The following is an 18,155-nucleotide window of genomic DNA, read 5'->3' on the forward strand; positions in this document are numbered from 1 at the left end:
TGCACCAAAATTTGGGAATAAGTGGGTAATGACGTAACTAAGTAAAATCTCCAGGGGTGGCACGCTGCGTGGCCGACAAAGGGTTGGGAGTAGGGGTGAATTTAAAAAATATAAGGGGTTTTTTGCGACGTTCGTGATTGAGATAGTGCACCAAAATTTGGGTATAAGTAGACCATGACATAAATAATTGAAATCCCCAAAGCCGGAAACCAGAGTGGGGAAGGAAGGTAGTTAAAAGGGGTCAAATTTCCGTTTTTTATTATTTTTTTTTGTCACGCTCATGATCGAGGTAGCGCGTTAAAATTTGGGAATAAGTAGGTCATGACGTAACTAAGTAAAATCTCCAGGAGTGGAAAGCTGCGTGGTCGACAAAGGGGGGCAGGGGTGAATAAAAATAAATGTAAGGGGTCTTTTGCGACGTTCGTGATTGAGATATTGCACCAAAATTTGGGAATAAGTAGACCATGACATAACTAAGTAATATCCCCAGAGGCGGAAACCAGAGTGGCGGACGAGAGTAGTTATAAGGGGTAAAAGTCGCGGTTTTTATTATTTTTTTTTGTGGCGCTCGTGATGGAGATAGTGCACCAAAATTTGGGAGTAAGTAGGTTATGACCTAACCTACGACATCGGAAGCGATGTCGACCTTGCAGCGGCCATTCCGTTTTCGGAGCGCTGGATGACAGAGGAGGGTCTGGTTTAGCAGGTAGGCATTCGGCGTAGCCTCGGCGACGAGAGAGCGTTTTAAAGCACCTCGGGAACTATCGCTGGTACTACGAAGAATGAATCCTGCACTAAGGTCAGTCAGGCGGCGTTCTGGACTGAGGTGTCTTTTGAAGATTCCAGACCCCCCTCTTTAAAGACGAAAAAAAAAAAAAAAAAAAAAAAAAAAAAAGGTTATGACCTAACTAAGTAAAATACAAAGGGGTGAGTATAAATATATATCGGGGTTTTTTTGCCGTTCGTGATCGAGATAGGGCACCAAAATTTGGGAATAAGTAGATCATGACATTACTAAGTGAAATCTACAGGGGCAGAACGCTGCGCGGGGGACAAATGTTGTAACGGGTCACAAAAAAATAATACACACTGCGACTTTGACCCCTTAAAACTACCCTCACCCAACTCTGGTTTCCGGCTCTGGGGATTTTACTTAGCTAAGTCATGGTCTACTTATTCCCAAATTTTGGTGCACTATCTCAATCTAGCACGTCGCAAAAAACCCCTTATATTTTTTATATTCACACCTACCCCCACCCCTTTATCGGCCACGCAACGTTCCACCCCTGGATATTGTACTTAGTTACCTCATGACCTACTTATTCCCAAATTTTGGTGCACTATCTCGATCATGAGCGTCACAAAAAAAATTATAAAAACGGCGATTTTGACCCCTTATAACTACCCTCATGCCCAACTCTGGTTTCCGGCTCTGAGGATTTGACTTAGTTATGTCATGGTCTACTTATTCCCAAATTTTGGTGCACTCTCTCAATCACGAACGCCGAAAAAAAACCCTTATATTTTTTGTATGCACCCCTGCCCCACCCCTTTGTCGGCCACGCAGCGTGCCACCCCTGGAGATTTTACTTAGTTACGTCATGACCCACTTATTCCCAAATTTTGGTGCACTCTCTCGATCATGAGCGTCACAAAAAAAATAATAAAGACGGCGAATTTGACCCCTTATAACTACCCTCATCTCCAGCTCTGGTTTCCGGCTCTGGGGATTTTACTTAGTAATGTCATGATCTACTTATTCTCAAATTTTGGTCCACTATCTCAATCACGAACAGCGCAAAAAACCCTTTAAATTTTTTATATTCACCCCTACCCCCACCCCTTTGTCGGCCACGCAGCGTTCCGCCCCTAGAGATTTTACTTAGTTAAGTCATGACCTACTTATTCCCAAATTTTAGTGCACTATCTCGATCATGAGCGTCATAAAAAAAATAATAAAATCCGCGACTTTGACCCCTTATAACTACCCTCGGCCCCAACTCTGGTTTCCGGCCGTTGGTGAAAGTCATGTACACAACTAATTCAACATATCCCCGTATAGTTTTTCCATATTACTTATCACTTATCACGCACAAAATCCGCTTCTATCTCTCCGACTATTAGGTATAATATGTTCGATTTCTTGTTAGAAATAAAAAATCTTAATAAGTCCAAAATTACACAAAATCTAGGCATGGGAAAAAAGTTTATTTGAAGAAAGTGTATTTTTTGTTCTTTTTAATGGCGGTACAGGCTCGTTTTTTTAATATTGCATTTAATTACGTAGCAGATATACCAACTAACCACAACCTTGTTTTAGCAAACAAGAAACTCAAACTAAAGAAAACAAAAACGGCTACCAAAACACCTAGAATTATTCTAAGAAGACTAAAGATGCTGATCTTTGCCAAGAGGTCAAAGAACAAATACACAAGGAAGTCCAGAAAGTAGAAAGACAAGGATAAATTAATGCTACAGTTTCAGCAAAATGGAGAGAGTTAGAGAAGATCATGAGGAACTCATACAACAACTGTGTACAATGCTTCACATAAGAAATAAAGTCACTCATATTGGAAAAACCCCTTAACGTGTACACTCGAGTTAACTCGAGTGCGCTAAACTGGCCAAACTGTGCACACTCGAGATAATTCGAGCGGCGTCGTTTTAATATTACTATAATTTTTCACACTCAAATGCAATCGAGAATTGAAAACAATAATGTGAAAGCAAAAAAAAACAGTTGTTTTATTCATATTTGTCATTTACATATAACACTTACTTATTCCAGTATAAAATATTATAATCCTTTTTGTACTTATCACTTACACCTTATCTCTTCCTTGTGAGCCGCTTTTTGACAAATTTACGTATTCATATTCTGATTCGCTCATTTTTCAAAATATATATCACGCTCCTGCGCAGTAAACAAAATACGTTCTAACAAAAAAAATGATCGTTCATCGCATAGACCTTCCGATTATTGTAACAAAAATTGTGATCGTTCAGTGACAGTTTTGTGACGAATACTTCAGTAATCGAATAAATGCAAGTTACTAATTGGGCTAACCTTCGAACTAAGATCACTTTTTACATTAAAAATAAATTAATTTTTTTTGGCCGGTCTTTTTCAAAAAAATTGTGCATTAAAGGGTTAGGAAATACAAGAATAAAAACCAACAACAAGATAAAAACGTAAATGAAACAATCAAACAAAAATCACAGAAGCGAAGTACGACAAGGATGTGCACTATCCCCTCTACTTTTTAATATATGCTCAGAAGAGGCACTTCTTCATCGACGTGTGTTCAATGATGTCACGTCAATTAACGGAACACTAGTGAATAATCTCAGATATGCAGGTAATACAATATTCATTGACGACAGCAGAAAAGGGATGCAAATTTTGGTTGATCACCCTACGTAGTACTACGAAAGGTATGGAACAGGTTTCAAAAAAAATACCAAAAATCTGCGTTAAAAGAGAAGATTTAGAGAAAGGACCCATATACCTGTAATGTAAGCTAAATGAACAATGAGATAGCGGCTTACTGATTCAATATAATTGTGTTTTGACTAGGAAAGTTTTGGGGTAGTTCTGATTTCTTTTATTATATATGGATCTTGGGCTGCTGAATCCGAATATGAGGTTTGCGGACAAAATTTCTTGCCCGAACATTGAAAAAATCGCAAAAAAAGCGAGAAATTTCAGCTTTTTTCCGTTTTTCTGCTCAAATCTCGAAAACTATTAACTTTTAGTAAATGGTCTGTTAACAGAAATTAAAGTAGTTAAAATTATCTACAAATATCTTTATTTACTTTTTTTTTCAGACGAACCGTTTGGTTTAAAGTACAAGTTGAAAATTGACAATTTTTAACGGTCTCGGCAAAACCCACTTTTTACATTCCAAAACTTTATTTTTAATTAGAATGCTGTCATTTGATAAATTTCTCCTAGTTTTCTGTACAAATAATAAATGTTAGTTCATAGGTATGGTATGTCTCTTGTGACAGCTTCCATGAGTCCATTCCGTCCTAAGAGGCCGGGAATGTCTCCGCTTTTCCCTTAGAGCCACAGAAGATCAGGCACAGATGGAGTCTTGATTATCCTGATTTCTGATAAACCTTGAGGTTTTGTCCTTTTAAAATGAATTAGTTGAACAGCTCCCTGACTTCCATAAACCTCAGGACGGGTTTCTTTTTTATCCGAGGAATGGATTGCTTAGGAGCTACTGCATGTTTTGGTGCAATACAAGAAATGCCACATATGACGTGAAAAGTGTGGTATTCGTCGATTGTATGTATGTACGTTAAATCAGCGTTATCGTACACCTGATGTGTAAAGCACGGCAGGTCAATTTTCTGCGGATCGCCTGCGAATGCTAACACTTCCAGGCGAACAGCTTCTGTATAGGATCAACAAAACCCCAAAGAGGAAACTACATCAACCTATTTTCTTGAGCCGTACTTTTTGTAGAGAAAATCGGCCAACCCTGCAAGGGCTTTGAGCAAGCGCGTTGCTTATCTGGAAGTGCTTTAAATTGACCAGCCGTGCTTTACACAACAGGTGTACGAAAACGCTGATTTTAACCCTTTCTATTCCAGGCCTTAACTTGCATGTTGGTCCCTCAATCCCAAAGGCTTTTTCATGCTTAGACTACCATTACCTTATATATACGTCGCATATAAATAAACAAATAAATGACCAAAACATGTTTTTAATGAGTTTTTTTAACCAACTTAAACATTTTCTTTTCAAAAGTACTCATCAGAGAGCAAAACCAACTTAAAAAAATGTAAAAGTTTTCTTTTGTGTGTTACTCCTCAAAACATGACACTACGCAAAGGCCGACTCCGCATCTTGCACACATGTATCTCGATTCGCTTCTTTTTTTCTGGTCTTTTCTGTGGCTACAAATGCTTCACCTTCTAGCAGCTACCTATAATCGTTGCCACCAGTGCTGCAATATAGCATAATATATTTAAAATATGTGAACAAATATATACGGCAATGGGTCCGCGTGACCTGTCTTAGGTGCCAACATTTTGAGGCTTTGGGAACAATAATCTAACATTTTCGGACATATTTCTACGGCATTGGGACACCAATGAGTATAAAATTTTATAAGCAACGCATATTTTCGGCTTTGGTAAATTGAGACCATAACACCTTGAACGTATATATACGGGGCTGGGAATACAGACCCAATTTTAAAGGTACATAGAAAGGGCTAACGTACATAAAATCGACGGATACCACACTTTTTACGTCATGGGTGGCATTTCTTGTATTGTACCAAAACATGCAATAACTCCTAACCAATCCATTCCTCGGCTAAAAACTAAACTCGCACCTGAGGTTTATGGAAGTCAGATAGCTGTTCAACTAATACATTTTGAAAGGACAAAACCTCAAGGTTTATCAGAAATCAAGATCCGAAGGGAATGTTCACACCAACTGACACTGTGACTCCATCTGTGCCTGATCTTCTGTGGCTCTAAGGGAAAAGCAGAGACATTCTCGGTATTTTAGGATATAATAGATTCATGGAATCTGTGGGAAGAGACATACCGTAATCATATTACGAACTAACATTTATTATTTGTACAGAAAACTAGGAGAAATTTATCAAATGACAGCATTCTAATAAAAACTAAAGTTTTGGAATGTAAAAGTGGGTTTTGCCGAGACCGTTAAAAATGGCAATTTTCAACTTGCACTTTAGACCGAACGGTTCGTCTGAAAAAAAGTAAATAGTGATAGGTCTGGATCCCGCGCATGGAAAAAAAGTTGATTAATAGCAAGCTGAAAATTTGTTAATAGCTTAAGGGTGTCTAGTCGGATAAACTTTGATATATGGGAACACTGTAACAGGGGCAGTTTTAATTGTGGAACAGGTTAAAAATTTGGAACGGTCAGAACACGAAAATGGCACATTTATTTTGTCCGACAGAACAGACATAAACTCTCCGAACAGAGATTAAACTCTTATGCAAAAATCAGACTGCTATTTATCACCTGTCATAATTCCTGTCATTTGACATATTCTACATGTTCCACTCATTAAAACGCCAATTTGGTGATAAATACCAGTCTGATTTTTGCATGAGAGTTTAATCTCTGTTCGGAGAGTTTAAGTCTGTTCTGTCGGACAAAATACATGTGCCGTTTTCGTGGTCTGACCGTTCCAAATTTTTAACCTGTTCCACAGTTAAAACTTCCCTTGTTCCAGTGTTCCCATATATTAATGTTTGTCCGACTAGACACCCTTAAGCTAATAACAAATTTTCAGCTTGCTATTAATCAACTTTTTTTTCATACGCGGGATCCAGACCTATGATGTTTGTAGAAAATTTTAAGTACTTTAATTTCAGTTAACAGACCATTTACTAAAAGTTAATAGTTTTCGAGGTTTGAGGAAAAAAGCGGAAAAAAGCTGAAATTTTTCGATTTTCTCGTGATTTTTTCAATGTTCCGTCACGAAATTTTGTCCGCAAACCTCAGATTCGGATTCAGCAGTCCAAAATCCATATATAATGAAAGAAATCAGAACTACCCCAAAACTTTCCCACTAGGTAGCTCGTAGAGTACAAATTGACTGAATCAAATGACAAATTGAGATGGCCAGATGCGCTTTTAATAATTTGAAAACAGAGATTACAACTAGAGTATTGAGATACTATGTATTCTCTACTCTTTTATACGAAGCTGAAGCATGGACAATTACGGACGCAACTGAAAAAATACTTGCCAGATTTGAGATGTGGTGATATCGAAATGGGTGGAAATATCATAGACACAACACGTAACAAACACCGAAATATTAAAAAAGATAAAAAAAGAAAAGAAAATACTGAACACTATTAAGGAAAGAAAAATGAGCAACTTTGGTCACATAATAATAAATGAAAAATATGAGTTGATGCGATTTGTTATGCAAGGGAAAATGGAAGGAAAAAGGAGACAGGGGATGACGAAAACCTTGGTTGAAAAATTTAAACAGTGGAGTGGAAAAGCAACAACAAAACTCTTCAAAACTGATACAGACAGGATAAAATGGGCCGCGATGATTGTCAATATCCTTAAAGGATGAGGCGCACGAAGAAAAAAAATAATAACAAATATAGCGGACATTGTCACAAAAAGTTGATCACCCTGTAATAATCAAATGCAATTTGTAACACAATAAATATTATTATTATAGGACAATAAATTAATTTGTAATTTTTTATACATATTGATCAATATACAATATCTTAGTTATTTTAATGATAATCAAATCAGATAAAAAACAATAGCCTCGATAATTTCAATATTTTGTTTTTGTACTAAAATCATTGTAGAATTTCAATAGTTAGATACAACACGTGACAAAAACTAAGATGAGGTGTTTACTCCTATTTCTGGGTCTAACACTCTCCGGTGTATTATCAAGACAACTAAAAAATTATGGATATCAAGTTGGCTGCGTAAAGTGCCACCCTGTAGACAAGGATAAAATAAATGTCCATCTAATACCACACTCTCATGACGATGTAGGTTGGCTAAAAACTGTTGATCAGTACTATTATGGAAGTAAGTAAAGAATTTTGTGTATCTACTACATTCTTCTTCTTTTGGCAACATAATCCTGGATGGGCTTTTGCCTGCTTGGCTATGTCCTTCCATTCAGATTTCTCCTATGCCATTCTCCTCCAATCCCTTATAGTTATAGTATTCAGGTCGTCTTCCACTTCATCCACCCATCTCATTCTAGACCTTCCTTTTTTTCGTCTTTCTATCAGCTTCCATTGTAATATTTTCCAGGACATGTCCCAGTTATGATGGTCTTTGTCTTTTCACAAATCCTACAATATGGGCCATTCCACGAACATACGCATGTTTTGGATTAATTCGACAACGAATATTTTACTGTGCAACATCAGAAGTACGAAAGTAAATGACGCTAATAATTATTCCAATAAACAACAATGTAATTTGCAATTTACTTTCGTTCTTCTTATTTTGCACAGTAAAATATTCGTTGTCGAAGTAATCCAAAACAGGCGTATGTTCGTGGAATAGAGTATACCATACCCTTCATTCAATTCATCAACCTCGTCGTTTCTATTGATTCTCCATGTGCCATATTCCTCTTGCACCAATCCATATACTTTTCTCAGTACCTTTCTCTCAAATGTCTTGAGTTGGACGTCATATTTTTTATCGTTGCCCAAGTTTTAGAACCATAGGTTACTACGAGTTAATCAATGTTCGGTAGATAGTCATAATATATACCCAATTGGGTATATATTATTGTGTATTATTATTATTATTATTATTGGGTATATATACCCAATTGGGTATATATTATTGATTTATTTATTACAGTCGGTTCGCTAAACTCAGACACATCTGACTAGTGATTTTAGTAAGTAATTTTGCCAATTTGGTAAAATTGGCAACAAAAATAATTACTAAATAGTTAATAATTACTAAATAGTTAGTAATTTTGCCAATTTTGGCCAAAAACAAAACAAATACGTACTAAAATCACTTGCCAGTTGTGTCTGAGTTTAGCGAACAGACTATACTACTACTTCCGTTGAAACAGTTTTAGATTTCTTGATTTTTGCCGAATTTTAGGCTCAAGGAACAACTTGCATTCTACTCAAGCAAGCATATAATTAATAAATAGTTAATAGTTAGTAAAATTAGAAAATCTACGGTTTCGTTTTAATTCAAATCTGTCTCCTGCCATCCCCCGATAGTACTATTTCTAGGTCTACCTGTTGTCAAGGAGGCTCTACAGAAGACAAATTTACACCAACACGTCCGTAGTTCTCGGTACAAAAATAAAACTATTTATACCGTAGTATGGTTAGAACGCCCTCTAACGGGGAATAAGTGAAATGAATGTCGACTCGATTCAAGTTCTCTGTTTAACCCAGATATGACAATATCAAAAGGCACCGCTAGGAAAATATTCAAATACGCGGTTCAGAGAACCTGTATGAAACGAGTCTTTGTACTCTAATACAGAGTATGGCATTAGTAAAATTAGAAAATCTACGGTTTCGTTTTGATTCAAATCGTGGGATGACAGATTTGAATCAAAACAAAACCGCAGATTTCCTAATTTTACTAACGCCATACTCTGTATTAGAGTACAAAGGCTCGTTTCATACAGGTTCTCTGAACCGCATATTGGAATATTCTCCTAGCGGTGCCTTTTGATATTGTCATATCTGGGTTAAGCACATACCTTGAATCGGGTCGACATTCATTTCACTTATTACCCTAATAACACCAAACATTCCATGTATGTTCCTAGAATGTACACACAGGATATTGAAAACATTCCTGGAATGTCCCCAAAAGCACAAGAATGTCCCCTAAATGCCCCAGGAAAGTTCTCTCTCAGCAGTTTAAACATTCCTTGAATGTCTTGTTGGAACATTCCATGAATGTCTACGAATGTTCTTTGGGCATTCATAGTATATTTTTTATACATTTGCTTTTTCCTCCGATTTGTTTTTTCATGAGTTTTGTAAGAGACACTAAAAAATTTTTACAGTCACCTCCTACTTTCATATAATTTGCGGTTACGTGGAAGAGCGCTCCTTAGCTGGTGTTTCTAGGAACATCATCTAAGAGCGAACGTCGCCTTTTGCTTTATTATAATTATTACTGTTTGTCTAGTTTGTATTTTTTTTGAAAAAAAAGCAATAAAGTCATTATTATTATTATTATTATTAATATTTTTTGACATGTTTTGTAGTAAATTCAACTACCTATTTACTACAAAACATGTCACAATTTACAAGTGAAAACAGAAGATGACCCTAAAAATGGTTTTTCGTTTTCGTCTCCTACAAAATTCATGAAAAAGCAGATAGGAGGTATTGTCACATCACCGACGATATACCAGAAGTAGGTACATGTGGCCATACCAAATAATACATCTTTGATAAATATAAACATTTTTATTGCACAAAATCTTGTCATATATTTTTTCCATAATCATAACTACGATAATGATTCCTTGTATTGAATTGTACATTACAATTACAATCTGGTCATAACTGACCAATGAGCAATTTTAATTTAACCTAAATTACAACTATTCCTACCCCATAGCGTCTCTTATCTAATCTAACAAGATCGTGCACTATTCTAACATACACAGGCACACAAGCACTATGCTCTATTTTTCACTATCACCTATCACTCAAACTAGTTCAAATTTGTCCTCTTCAATCTTCTAGTTTGACCAGTAGTATCGAGGAGCTGGATTTCCTCAATATTCTTGTAGGTACTTATGAAGTTGTTACTTGTGAGTTCCAACTTTAAAAACAAATCCAACTGTAAAATATTTATGTGCCTGAAGGTTTTTGTATGCTTTCATATGATGCTTAGAGTAGTAACTGTGAGACTCCACCAGATATGTATAAATATCTATAATAGTAATTTGGTGGAATGCATTTTACTGTAAAATCCAATTCTGACTAAATTGCATATGGATCTAAATCCCCAATTATTTTCAGCTTCAATAAATATCTAAAACAATAAAAGAAATAATGTTATTTGCTTGCAAAATTCATCAATATTGATAAATATCAGGGAAAAATGAACAGTAAATAAAAATTGTTTCCCCTACCTTCAACATCTGGAGTTTCCAATAATAATTTCCTTAAATAATCACTTTGCATTGTGTTAAAGCTTATAAAGTTCACAAAATATAGCAAATGAATCCAAAATTGACAAAATACGACGATAAACAATGAAAAATAGAACAAACATAACATAACCTCTGTAACTTTTTGTATGCCAACCAGAAGTCACGTGGTTTGGATTGCCTGCCTAATACATAGGTAAACGCGCGGCAAATTTGAAAATGAACGCAAATTGAATAGTAAATGGCATCTCTTAAAATATAGGACATTGGTAGTATGTTCATAGAATGTCTTGTGGTAACATTCCACCAATAATTTAATCAGATGTTCACCGAATGTTCCTTGAATGGCCAGGATATTCAAACATTAATAGAACTTTGATAGTACATTCCTGAAATGTTTTGTGTTGTTAGGGTACCCGGTAGAGGGAGTTCTAACCATACTACGGTATAACTAGTTTTATTTTTGTACCGAGAACTACTGACGTATTGGTGTAAATTTGTCTTCTGCAGAGCCTCCTTGACAACAGGTAAACCTAGAAATAGTACTATCGGGGGATGGCAGGAGACAGATTTAAATCAAAACGAAACCGTAGATTTCCTAATTTTACTAACGCCATACTCTGTATTAGAGTACAAAGACTCGTTTCATACAGGTTCTCTGAACCGCATATTGGAATATTTTCCTAGCGGTGCCTTTTGATATTGTCATAATATCTGGGTTAAACAGAGAACTTGCATCGAGTCGACATTCATTTCAGTTAATAATAATTACCTACTAAATAGTTAGTAATTTAACTAATTCTATCCTGATTCACCTTCGATAATGTTTTAGTGAATACATCTATACAGCAAGCTGGGGTACAGTATATCATAACATCAGTATTTGAAGCTTTGCTTGACAATGAGGATAGAAGGTAAGTAATAAATACACTTCACACACACATTTGCATTTATTTTTGTAAATATGACAACTCACGAATTGTTCTTTAAATATTTTTTTCTACAACCACTATTCAAAGTGCACTTTTCTGCACGGTTTTATGTTAGCAAACTTGATATTTTCTCACAGTATAAGATATTTGACATTAGTGTGCAGAAAAGTGACGTTTCTGTGCCGCAAAGTTCTTTTCTGCACAGTTGACTACCTCATTCTGAGTAACGTTATATTCTGTTTACATCCGTGGACTACCGCATTCTGAGTAACGTTATATTCTGTTTACATCCGTGGTTAAACTTTAGACAAATATATAACCTATAAGACAATTATTATATTTAACTATAGCATAGAAACTAAATTATGGATGTTACAACTGTTTAATTTTACAATTTTATTCTTATTAAACATTTTATAATTATCAAATAACCAATAAGGATTTAGCAACCTGTGCAAGAGACGTCGAATGAAGTAGGTTTTGTGTAAATCCGTGACTGCATAAATATAATGTCAATAATGTGTAATAATTATTTAAATTTAAACAAATTAAGGCAGTGCATTAATTTTTTAACTGATTTCTGTGCAATTTATTTAGGTATAAGGAATTTAAATTGATTAGTAGGTATTAATTAAATACAGTTTAAAATTTATCACATAGGTACCTATTATAATTAATCGTCGTTTGGAAATTGTGATTTTTATTTTTAGGAAAAACTGTGCTTGTAGAAAAAGTATAGTGTGAAACACGTGCAGAAAGATAATTTCTCACTCGTTTGAATTGCGGCACTCGCTTGCGCTCGTACCGCAACTTTTCAAACTCATGAGAAATTAGTATCTTTCTGCACTTGTTGCACAATATACTATTTTCTACTAGCGTGCAAAAATGTCTACTTTCGCGCACGCATTTTAGATTAGAAAGTTTTACTTTTCCGCACGCGGTTTTTACTTTTCCGCACGCGTGTTAATTTAGATATGTTAATATGGCCTTAAAGTAATTATAATACATGCAATAAACTAATATTTAGATATTATTTACTAATTTATTTCAAATATATCTTATTGTGTTCCTGTTTTAATGAAATTAACGCGACAATTCGATGAAATAAAATTATTTTGACATAATATTCGAAAGTCAAATCGGTAGACAATAACAGTCGTTTTGAATCATCGTCATGGAAACCAACATCGTCGTCATGCTTACTAATTATATTGAAAGTTTGGTTTGGACAACCTTGTCAAAGAATTAATTTGTGTATGTATTTTCATATTAATTAAATTAATTGATTAAGATTTGGTAATTTTTTAAAGACTCTTAGAAAAAATATTGTTCCTAACTCTTGCAGAAAGTCTCTTTTCCGCACTCGACTGCTTGCCGAACTCCCGCTTCGCGTCGTTCGGCAAACTGCAGTCGCGTGCGGAAAAGAATGACTTTCTGCACTTGTTAGGAAAATAACTATTGTATATCCTGAATTTTCCTTTTAAAGTAGTAGGTAAAACTACTGTTACAGGAAGATTATATTATTTATTTTAAGAAACAATTTTTAAAATATATTTCTCCGCAAAATATACAATGTGTTAAAAATGTTTATCCCGATGCTGGTTCATTTCTGGGTCATCAAAAATCCATGTATCATTCACGAAAACCCATTTTTTCTTTCCTCAATTGAATAAATTCTAAGATGACTCTGCAATTGCACACACTGTTCGAGCTGAAAACTCGTTTTGGTGATTTGCACTAGATGGCAAAATTACCCGATTTAACTGTTCTAGACTTCTTCTTTCATTAGACCAATAATGACGTACGTGGCAGAAACACGAGCTGATAAAGAAGGGACAAAAATATTGCTAGAAACAGGCGGTGAAGCAATCTTTTCAAAAAATAGGTGGTAAGACACTATGGAACAAAGCTAGAAGTACAAATATACAATAGATATACAAGAGTGACAACAAATAGAGTAGTAAGGACGGCGAGAGACGGTTCCCCAATAGGAAGGCGATCAGTAGGAAGACCACGAAAACGATGGAACGACAAATTACTGGAGGCGCATTGAAAAAACAGACAGACCCATGTCTATACAAAAAGAAGAATTATTTTTCTTGGGATCTTTGAAGTCGCGAATTATGAATGTTCTTGGGAAAAACACTTTTTTTGAAAACTAAACTCACAATTTAAAACTTTTATTTTCGATTTACAAAGATTTTAGTAAGAGCACAATAATTTAAAATCAGACTTTTGTAACGAAATACAGCGATGGACTACCTCTGCTAATTGAAACAATATTCGAAAGTATTACCCCAACTAACCAAGATAGCCATCGCCACACCCTTAGCTCAGCATGAAAATTGGAATGGAAGCAAACAAAACAATATTTTTAACTAATCATGTTTATTGTTAATAAATATATAATAAAAATATGACTTGGTAAATTGCATTAACAAATGTATTCAAATTCTTGCCAAAAACTAACAATTCTGGATTATACTTATGGCTTTTGGTATTCGGCTCGATGGTAACTTCTTGATGTTGTATGGTACTGCTGTCGACTTGTAGACCTGGGCAGGTGTTATGGCCCTAGGTCGCTGCAGCTACGGTCTTGGTGGTGTCTGAGATGTTGGGTGCTGTTGTCTGTCTAGAGATGCATCATTGTTTAGGTTGTCAGCCATCTGGTGCATCGCCGGCGATGGGCTTCATGCTCCCGAAAGGAGAAAGTGGATTTTATTCCCAAAAACTATAAAATAGAAACACATATCAATCATCAAGAAGAAAATCAAATTGTACCTTTGTCAAATAGTATTCAGAAATAGTAAATGGCAAGGTTAAATTACATGGAATTTAGATGAAAATAGTTAAAATTCTGATTACTAAACGTGCATACATGTAAATTAAAAAGATAATTATATTTGAAACTAAAATATCAGAACACATGGTCTGACATTGGAAGTTAGGTTAAATAAAAATATTAGAAAAAATGTTATAAGAAACTAGGTATGGATGGAATATAATGACTGTAAGAAATTATTAAAAAAAACTATATGTAACTCACCCCAAGAGGAAGATGATTTGTTGAAATAAAATGATTTATTTTTGAAGCTGCTCTGCCTTTTAAAACATTTCCACCTCCATTTTGAGAATGAGATACGGGGGTTGTCACTGTCATTAAAATGACATGACAACGAACCTTGGACCGAAATTTGAAACAACGAACATGGAACACAAGAAATGATACAATGTAAATAGGGTTGCCTATTATAGAACGGGCGCCAACCGATTTTTAAAGGGGGAAATGGGTAAACCAAATAGAAGAAGATAATTATTAATGAAATATTAAAGGAAATAGAGTAAAATAATTATTTAAAAATAAAATATCAAAGATGTGACGTTTGTAACGTTACACTTTAAAAGTAAACAGTAGCGATCAACAGGTGGCAACAAACGCGTTCCAAGATTGCGGCTCTAATTTTGAATATTTTGTCGAGATATTTGGCATACCTACATATTCGTAATATAATAAAGAATGGCGGTACAGAGCCCAATTTCAGAAATATGTTAGTGGAGAGTGTGGAAATTACTCTATAATTAAATAAAATAATTAAAAAAGGAGCCTGTAGCGCCATTAAGAAAGACAAAAAAATACATTATCTTCAAATAAACTTTTTTATCCCGTGCCTAGATTTTGTGTCACATTGGAACTACTAAAAATCGATTTTTTTTAACAAGAAATCGAACGTCACTGACTTGGCAACATTTCGCGCCTATGTGTATAAAAATTATTGTTTTTTATAGTATAAACGTCACTGTCAGTGTCGAATTACTGACGCACTGTTGCGTCACTTTTGAAAGTTCGCAGAAATTTCGCAATCTTGGACCGCGTTTGTTGCTACCTGTTGATCGCTACTGTGTGCTCTTAATTAGAGATTTTAATCAGACTTTTATTTAACACTTAAATTAGACTTTAATTTAGAGATTTTAGTCAGACTGAAAAATATTGATTTTTACATGGTCTTTTATAATTTTTATTATTGCTGATCTTGCTGTCCAGTACGTCGCAATAAGTCCAGAATGTTCAACGATGCGACAGGCGGTAGCCTCGTGTTGAATCCACGTGGTAGAATTTACTGGATGGTAGCGGTCGTTGTACTATAACTTGCGGGTTCAAGTCAATCAACTTCAGACTTTTCTCTGTTAGAGAAATTAAGAACTTAAGAAGCTCTAAATGAGAATATTTGCCAGGAATGCGAGAACCTGTCACCTGAAGTTCTGGAAAGAGTGATGCAAAATGCCATAAAACGGGCCCGTGCGGTTATCAACTCTGGTGGCAGCCGCTTGGAAGATATCATTTTCTCGACTTGATGGAATAAATTCTAATGGACCAAATAAACAAATTACACTAGCAGAACCAAAGTTTCTCATCAGAAAAATTACAGCAAATGAATATCTGGTGATTACTTTTGCCCCACCTCTTATAAATATACATATGTCGAGGTTTCATGTCGCATCAGGAAGACTTGTGATAGCTATAATTGAACTGAAACGCTGTTTATCTATATAGATGTTATAATAACATAATATGCTTAAGTACGCTACCAGCGACCTTTACATGAAACTACAAGCAGGGCCCCTGTAAGGGCTACTGGCGCCTGTGTGCAAAAAATAATTTGGCGCCCCTTAAGGCATTTTGGTTCATGTTTATTTATTTATTTTTTTGAAGGTAGGTAGGTATTTCAGGAAGGTTCTTGAAATAAGGCAAAAAAACTGAACTTTAGAAGTCATAATAAATTTTAATGAGTTTTCCCCGAAATGTGCTTCATTTTTTGGTTATGTCACGTTGAAATATTAGATTTGGAATTTGACGAATAAGAATGTATTTTTCATGAGCTTCAATTTTGCTTTTACTAGGTCTATAGACTTCATAAATTTACAATTTTTTGTTTTTTTATATGCTACATTTTTGATAACAATATTTTTTTCGATAAAATAATTAGTTTTTGAGTTACATATTAGGGAAAATCAGTCTGAAAACGTGGTTTATTTATAGAAAAATAAATATTTTCACTCGCAAATAACTCGAAAAGTATTGATTTAGTTGCAAAACTCTATAGAACAAAAGTTGCTTAGAATAAGCCAGTTTATCCATTTCCGGACTTATTTTAGACCTATATTTTTTCACCCCCGAGAAGGGGTATCTTTCACTCCCCTTCAGTTTAAGTGAAGTGAAATAGAACTTAAATCCAAATTTTCATGCAATTCTGTGGTGACCAGGAAAACTACACAATATCGCCGTTCATTTACTGGGTATGGGTACAATAGAAAAATAAAAAATAGCATATTGTAATAGCGATATTTTCCGAGACTTTGCTGTTTCAAATTCATTAATTACATCAATAAAATTGATATTATCAAAAAGTTCTTGTTCAATTGATAATTTTGCTAGCCCAGGCAATCTTTCTTGAAGCATTGCCCTTAAATGATTTTTAATGATTTTTAACTTCCAGAAAAAGATCGCTGGCCAAAAGCTACAGATATGGGCAATGTCAAAAGAATTCTTAGTGAAATGCTTACGGCTTACGTTTGAAAGGGTGGAGATTAAATTGTTGTCATAGTAATGAAAATAACTTTTAACGTTTTAATTTCATTAAACAAATAATGATTTGACTCTATATCCTTATTATCCTGATCTGTCAGTCATTCTTCAAGAACAAAACAACGTTTTAAATGACCGCTGTGACTTATTTAAATGTTTCGTGTGTATTTATACCTAATCCTATTAAATTTCTCAACTTATGTTTTAAAATAAATTTTTTTTGCAAATGTTTTTTCAATTTTTGACCTTGGGTTTTGGCGCCCCTCAAGGATGGCGCCCGTGTGCATAGCACACTTTGCACATATGGTAGCGGGGGCCCTGACTACAAGAAATCAGGAGACTTCGACTCAGCTTTTGGTGAACTGCGAATCCAAGGTCGCTGAAGCTTTGAAGTTCGATGAAAGTAAACCGTTAAATTTCTTCCCAATTAGAGGTTCATCATTACTTTACACGTGTTTTGATGCACATATTATTTCAAGGAGATGGAGAAACAAAATAAGTATACTCTTTTTTATTGTTCTTCTTTTTCCTTTCACTTTCCCTTGTATAACTAATCGCATCAATTAATATTTTGCATTTCTTGGTATGTCACCAAAGTAGCTCATTTTTATTTCCTTCATAGTGTTAAGTATTTCTTTTTCTTTTTTCATCTTTGTTAACGTGTTGTGGTAGTGACCACCATCTAGTAATAATGAGAATGAGAACAACAGAGGAAAAAGAAGAAAAGAAAGGAAAGGTAGTAAACGAAAAAATAAAAATTTACAAATTAAAAGAGGAAAACTATAAGAAGAAATTCTAAGAAAAATTGTATAATACTCTGAAAGGCAGGACAAAAAATACAAATATAGAAGAAAAATGGGAATATTTAAAAACCAGCATAATCAAAACAGCTGAGGAAACTTGCGGGAAAGCAAAAATAGCAAATACTAACATGAGGAGAACGGAATGGTGGACGGAAGAAATACGAGAGAAAATAAAGAACAC

At 34.8% G+C, this 18,155-nt stretch overlaps 1 protein-coding gene across 1 annotated transcript in view; it reads left to right on the forward strand.

Moving 5' to 3' along the window:
* The first annotated feature begins 7,268 nt into the window (after positions 1 to 7,268).
* Positions 7,269 to 18,155, forward strand: part of LOC114332056 (lysosomal alpha-mannosidase) — a 75,460-nt gene continuing 64,573 nt past the window's right edge. Inside the window, exons 1-2 of the mRNA XM_050662531.1 lie at positions 7,269 to 7,573; positions 11,488 to 11,569. Of these exons, the coding sequence (XP_050518488.1) occupies positions 7,381 to 7,573; positions 11,488 to 11,569 (275 nt within the window). The 5' untranslated portion in view covers positions 7,269 to 7,380. The remainder of the gene's footprint in view (positions 7,574 to 11,487; positions 11,570 to 18,155) is intronic.

Source organism: Diabrotica virgifera, chromosome 9, assembly GCF_917563875.1.
Source record: "Diabrotica virgifera virgifera chromosome 9, PGI_DIABVI_V3a".
Lineage (NCBI taxonomy): Eukaryota > Metazoa > Arthropoda > Insecta > Coleoptera > Chrysomelidae > Diabrotica > Diabrotica virgifera.